This window comes from Amyelois transitella, chromosome 15 (genome assembly GCF_032362555.1).
Source record: "Amyelois transitella isolate CPQ chromosome 15, ilAmyTran1.1, whole genome shotgun sequence".
Classification (NCBI taxonomy): Eukaryota; Metazoa; Arthropoda; class Insecta; order Lepidoptera; family Pyralidae; genus Amyelois; species Amyelois transitella.
Window position 1 is genome coordinate 8,192,297 of NC_083518.1, and position 7,231 is coordinate 8,199,527.

General features: G+C 38.4%; 1 protein-coding gene across 1 annotated transcript; it reads left to right on the top strand.

Moving 5' to 3' along the window:
- The first annotated feature begins 1,746 nt into the window (after positions 1 to 1,746).
- On the top strand, positions 1,747 to 2,958 carry LOC106130292 (uncharacterized). The gene has a single exon (XM_013329104.2). The coding sequence runs from the start codon at positions 1,747 to 1,749 to the stop codon at positions 2,956 to 2,958; it is 1,212 nt and encodes a 403-aa protein (XP_013184558.2).
- Positions 2,959 to 7,231: the final 4,273 nt, after the last annotated feature.

Consider the following 7,231-nt stretch of genomic DNA (forward strand, 5'->3'; position numbering starts at 1 on the left):
CAAATATAGTAGAAGTTCTTATAGTGGCAACATGTTATTTGGAACATTGACACGAATTTCAATATTAAAGCTAAAAACCAATCAAATACTGTTTCAGTTTCCCTTGTGACACAGAATTATTAATAGTACCTACTGAAAAGTTGTAGGTCATGAATTCAACTCCTTCAGATCAAAATGTAAACTTGGAGACAGTTGGAATTTTCATAAAAGGCTGCGTGGGAGTTTTCTTATGTACCTAATTACTTTGTCTTTGTAACCTAGATGTTGTGGGTGGACGTGTTTTTGTACCCAACAATTTTTTTTTGATTTTTATTAACATGTTAATGTAATTTTAGTTTTGTATATTATTGAGGTAATCAAGAAAAGAGTTAAATGAGTAGACTTTTATGACATAAAGATCCCACGTAAATGTGTCAAAGTTAACTGGTAGACAATTAACAGCATTATGTTATGTTAATTAGAATATAAAAACTGTATTAATGCAATTAATAACAAATAAATAAAACACGAAGGGAAACAATCATTTTGTTGAAATGTTTAAAAATTAAAAATCTCAATCGACGATATGATATTTTTGAAGTGCATTTATCTATTTCCGTCAGCTCAAAGATAATGGCTCAATTTTGCTCGGCGCACATGCATATCTACAATTACGTTTTTATCCCTTACGAGGTAATCAGAGCCAACAATCTCAACACGACTGAAATGCTATCTTCAACTGTATGGATAATGTTATGACGAAATTGATCAAAAATCTTGTTTCAATTATTTATTTCAACTTTATTGTACAAAATACAATCGTTTAAGGCTGGGAACCTGTCACTATTTGAATCTCAGTTCTATCATTAAGCCTAACAACTGTACGTGGCCTGTCAGTCTTTCAAGACTGCTTTGTCTACTCAACAAGGGATATATGAATGAATGTACCTCCTAAATTCTCAAAAAGTTACCCGACCGGTTCCCGCTCAAAACTCCTTAGGCCGTAATCTTTTCACGGGAACACAAAACGGAAAGTTTCCAATCGGATTTAACTCCATTCCTTATCTAATCGTAAACTTTTGTCAAAATTTCGACTCTCGAAACTTGATCGAGAGTTTTGGATATTGACGACGAGGTGTAAGCAAAAAAAAAAATACTCGTATTCCAACCATTTATTTGCTTGTGGTTTGATGTTATTGAGTGGTATGATGTAACTATTAATATTTTTTGTTTTAAGTCTTTGATACTCCTTATACGAAAATACATATTATCACGTATTTGCCCATTACGGTGTGGACCTCTGGGGTACACAGAGTTTATAGACTGTGGGCTCTGTCGATCCCGCAAGGGATGTAGACGTGACAATATGTATGTATTATGAATTTTATGATCAGCATGACGTGCCCCGTTCAGTAAAGTTTCGCTATTCCCGGCAACCGGTTTTTGTTGCGAGCTGTTCAGTTCAAAGTTTAAAACCGAAGTTGCCTAAATAAAAGCCTTGCTGTGTATCTGTCTGGGAGCTTATTCGGCTAAATCCAAATCCAACTTTTATTACATGTTTGGGCATTTTTTTTTGTTGTTACAAAACTTTCGACTACATATTTTCATTTAAAAATTTAAATTTTTACTGTTTAGTGTGTTCAGGATTATTTTTAATTACACATAGACACAATTTTTTATTTACTTACATTATTTATTACCCAGTCGCGCGCGCGCAGACTCCCGTGCCGTGCGTGTTTTTCGGATGCGAAATTGCGTCTCGCAAAAATGTCGTGTTCAGTGAAGTGTGCTAGCTGTAATGTGGTTATAGACGAGCTGTTGGCCTATCTGAGGGCCAAGCTGTCTAGCGCTGATGAAGAGACCTTGGTCAGAATTTGTACAGGAACATTTTCGAGTGAAGATATTCAAACTTCGCATTCTTTGCTGTTTGAATCTGTACCGTCAAATCTTCGGAAAATTGCGCGGAAGGGAAAAGGAAAAGAAGACCGATTGATTTACGATATGCTACATTTCTTGAAGGTAACCGAACCAGATATGTTGCCTGTTTTTGTAGCCCGTGATTTGGAGAAGCTACCACCCATAACTCTCGATCACTTGGACGTCTGTAAACTTATGAAAGATATGGCTGTGTTACAAGCTGAAATTAAGCAAATGCAGACTTCCTACGTAACCGTCGAGCAGCTTGAATCTATGAGAAAAGAATTTAGTTCTAAAACTATTTCGCCACCATTCTCAACCGCAAAAACAAACATGAAGAGAGGAGCTTATCGTGATAGCGGACCGATTGGTTTGTCCCTTTTCGAGGATTCTATTGTTAATGATGACGATGACAATCCCAGCTGTTCCAACGATTACAGTTTGCATTATCGAAGCATCAACACAAAACAGTTGGAGGGTAGTAGCTGTGCGCCGCGCGATACAAAAGAATCGGCCGTGAAACCGTTATCTATTCGGAATGAGGAGTTGAACGATGATGACTCACACGCTCAGCACAGTAGTATCGAACTGCCTAGTGAACAGCTGACCGGCGACCGCGTTTTGTTGACTAAGAATGAAACTTACGCCCAGGTAGCCGCGAATAAAAATAAGGAGTGGACTGTTGAGAAAAAGAAGAAAAAGTCTAAAAATCGTGTCGAAGGCAAATCTGGCACCGTCGTAGTTGAGACTGGCGAAATGTTTCGAGCGGCGGAACGAAAAGTTCCGGTTTTTATAACCAATGTACACAAAGATACGTGTCCATCGGATATCGTGAGATATGTCAGTAAGATGACGCAGGAAACAATAACACTGGAAAAGATATCCATTAAGCGTCAATGTGATTACAACGCCTACAAATTCTTTGTTCCTCGTAACAAACTATCGTTGTTTCTTAATGAAAAGATATGGCCAGAAGGAATAATCTTTCGTCGTTTTGTCAATTTCAAATTGAAACGCAAGAATGTAACTTCTGATAAAGAAGTCGGCCAATTAAAACATTAATATGGATACATATAAATTTGTGTCTTTTAATTGTAAAAATGTAAAACGCTCGATCGATAATGTTCGTGATCTGTGTAAGTCACATCAGATAGTCGCTTTACAAGAAACATGGCTTCTCACTGAAGAATTGCCCTTACTGAGCACAATAAGTAGTGAGTTTAGCTGTACTGGAGTATCTGCGATCGATTCATCGGCGGGCCCGTTACGGGGCCGACCATACGGGGGCGTTGCTCTACTCTGGAACCGAAGTATTTTTGACAATGTGGTCGTTATACAGTGCAATAATCCGCGTGTGTGTGCTATTAAAATAGTGATCAAAGAAAAGTCATTTTTAGTGCTTAGTGTCTATATGCCTACGGATGAGACAAATAACCTGGCGGATTTTACGGATGTTCTAAGTGCGGTAAGTGCTTTAATAGATAGCTGTAGCGTAGACTGTGCCTATATGCTGGGAGATTATAATGCTCATCCTCATGAACAATTTTATTATGAGCTAATGAACTTTTGCATGGACCAGGAATGGTCTTGTGTTGACTTCAATATTTTAGGTTTAACTTCCAACACGTACACTTATGTTAGTGAAATAAATGGTGCTAGGAGGTGGCTCGATCACTGTTTGGTGACGAAAGCAGCATTAAACTCTGTACAAAATGTATATGTTGTTCACGATGTTTTCTGGTCTGATCACTATCCTCTAGTAGTGGAATGTAATTTAAATGTTGTTGTGCCTGTAAAATGTTCACGCATCTTATATAATGATGAAGTTGTGTGGGGCGAACGGACACCTGCACAAATTGATTTATATCGAGAAGAATGTCACAAAAGGTTAAAGTCCATTGATATTCCATCCGAACTGCATGAGTGTTGCGATAGGATGTGCAATATTTCTAGTCATAGGAGTATAATAGACGGATTGTACAATAGCATAGTGCAAGTTCTTAAAGACTCCTCTACAATGTCATGTAAAAAGAAACAACCCACAAAAAAGGTAGTTGCTGGCTGGAACAAACATGTCGCGGCGGCTCACGGGCTGGCCAGGCTCAAGTTGCAGTTATGGCTCCTGCAGGGTAAACCTAAAGAAGGTCATATATATAAAGAAATGTGTGATACTAGAAAGATATTTAGATCGCGTTTAAAATGGTGCCAAGACCATGAAACTCAAATAAAGATGGATATAATAGCCTCCCATCATAACAAAAAGGACTTTCGTTCATTTTGGAAGCACACCAACCGCCTGCAATGTAGGCCGAATCAGCCCGTGAGCGTTGGCGGCGTGAGTGATCCCGCGGGCATTGCTGATCTGTTTGTGGATCATTTTAAAGTTGAATCGCCACTCGGGCACTCATTGTCTAGGCTGAATATTGTGCCCGGTGTGAAAAGGGAATTATCGTTTTCAGTTAAGGACATAGCAATGCTTGTGAAATCGATGTCCAGAGGTAAATCACCTGGACACGACGGGCTCAGTATCGAGCATCTCAAATTTGCAGGCCCTCATTTGCCAAGAGTTCTGTTTTTATTGTTTAATTTTTGTTTAGGTCATAGTTATATGCCAAAGGATATGATGCGCACGATAGTAGTGCCCATAGTTAAAAATAGAACTGGCGACCTTGGTGACAAAAAGAATTATAGACCTATCTCGCTTGCCACTGTTATATCAAAAGTATTTGATGGCGTGTTGAATACACAACTAAACAAGCATATAAATCTGCACGATAATCAATTTGGATTTAAACCGAATCTATCCACTGAAAGTGCAGTACTGTGTTTTAAGCACGCTGTCTCTTACTACACAGAGCGCAAAACCCCAGTTTTTTGCTGTTTCCTCGACCTTTCGACCGCTTTTGACCTGGTTTCCTACGACATCTTATGGAAAAAACTCAAAAATGCCAACCTACCTGTTGAATTTATAAATATTTTCAAATATTGGTACTCAAACCAGGAAAATGGTGTGCGATGGGACGGGGTTCTGTCTCGATCGTATAGATTGGAGTGCGGGGTGCGGCAGGGGGGCTTAACCTCACCCACGCTCTTTAATCTGTATATAAACGAGATGATAGACATGCTCAGCAGTGCTAGTGTCGGTTGTCACATAGATGACGTATGCGTCAATAACATTAGTTACGCGGACGACGTGGCGCTGCTGAGTGCGTCTGTCTGTGGGCTGCGAAAGTTGGTCGCAACTTGCGAAGCGTATGCCCTCTCACATGGCTTGATATACAATGTTAAAAAGAGTCAAGTCATGGTCTTTGGGGACGGGAGGAAACAATATGACAACATTTCACCAGTACTTCTCAATAGCACTGAACTACAGAGAGTTTATAAATTCAAATATCTAGGTCATATGTTGACTCCCGACCTCAGGGATGATGAAGACATTCAGAGGGAGCGGAGGGCGTTGTCAGTCAGAGCGAACATGCTTGCCCGCAGATTTGCGCGCTGCACGAGGGAAGTCAAAGTCACCCTGTTTAAAGCTTACTGCTCTTCTTTTTATACGTGTGCACTATGGGCAAGATATACTCAAAAATCTTACAACGCCCTTCGTGTTCAATACAACAATGCGTTCAGGATGCTGATGGGGCTGCCTCGCTTCTGTAGCGCATCAGGGATGTTCGCAGATGCACGTCTAGACTGCTTTTACGCAATTATGAGGAAGAGATGTGCGTCCTTGGTGCGCAGGGTGCGGGAGAGCAACAACAGCATCCTGCGCATGGTGGCGAGCAGGCTGGATGGCCCATTTGTCAACCATTGCTGCACTATTGCCGGGGGGATGGTGCAGAAATGGGCTGAACAATAAAATTATATTAATGACTTTTATGAACTTTATTAATATAATTTTATGAATTTTATTACTGTAATTTTATAAATTTAATTAATTACTATTAGTACTAACATAGCTTTAAGTTTACTAACATATTATGAGTCCTGGTTACTTAAATAAATACTATTTCATTCATTCATTCATTCATTCATTCATTCATATGAGAGAAGACTATTTTTGTGGTTTTAGGAACTATTAAAAAAAAAAACAACTGAGCTCTAGATATGTTTTGTTGATCTCGTTCAAGAACAACAAAATTATCAATTTAATTTTATCTAAATGTATACAAACTTTGACATGCAGCTGATAATTCTGCCTTATCTACAGGGTGTGTTCATACAATTCGGATGACGAAACAAAAGCATGTAAACTTTTTAACGTTACCTTGTCAGAAGTACGCTAATAAACAGAATCTACATTTGAAATTCCAAATTAAGTTATTTCAGCGCACTCTGTATGATAATTCTTTTTTAAAATCAAATCCATAAAATTAATTTACGATTGCCAGGGCGGTAGACAGAAACTGCACACCTTTCCACTATCCACGATCCCTGCTCCTGTTGTTTCGCTTTTTATTAAGACGTAAAACGGGACAGCGATAGTTTTACGCGCGATGAAAACAGCATCGCATATTCAACATAAAACAAAACATATTCAACAGAAATTGAATATGTTTTGTTTTCATAATGGAACCTAATGAAGATAATTCAAAAGTGTATAACGAAGAAATAGATCACGAGTGCATGTTTTTATATTTAATAATAAATATGAACAAATATTGCTTAATGCAGTGCAATAATACAGATTTCTTGATTTAAAGTATCACAAGTTTATTTACCCCGACTTATTTCCCTTTTTTTATCAAGTGACAAACTTGTATTACTTAGTACCCGAAACCTCGGCGGTGGCGGCTCTTACATGAAGAAAGTTATGAATGTGGATGAAGCGAAGGAAGTGTGCAGAGATCGTGGCAAGTGGAAAGAGATAGTCTCTGCCTACCCCTCCGGGAAAGAGGCGTGATTTTATGTATGTATGTATGACAAACTTATTCATTAGTTCATCATTAAACACCTTGTTTCTTTGCTTAGTCAACATCTATATTTTCATACGAACTTGTCAATTATATATTACAATCAACAACAAAAAATGAACATACTGTGAATTTGGTTATTACCCGTAACTTCAAGTTGTTGGTTCAATGTTCGATTAATAGAGGCACTAGCTTTTACCCGCAGATTCGCCTGCGCAAATTTAGCGTCATCTACAAAAAGCAACTAATTTAACGCCGCCTACAAAATAATACTGGTTTTTCGCAAATCTCATTGACATTATAACTTTCACCCGGATTACTTCTCAAGTACTCTATGTCGTTCTTCAGACTCTAAGTTTTAATATACTCGTACGTGATATTTCAAGACTAATTCAGTAAATAACCCGTGGAGACGTGACAAACAG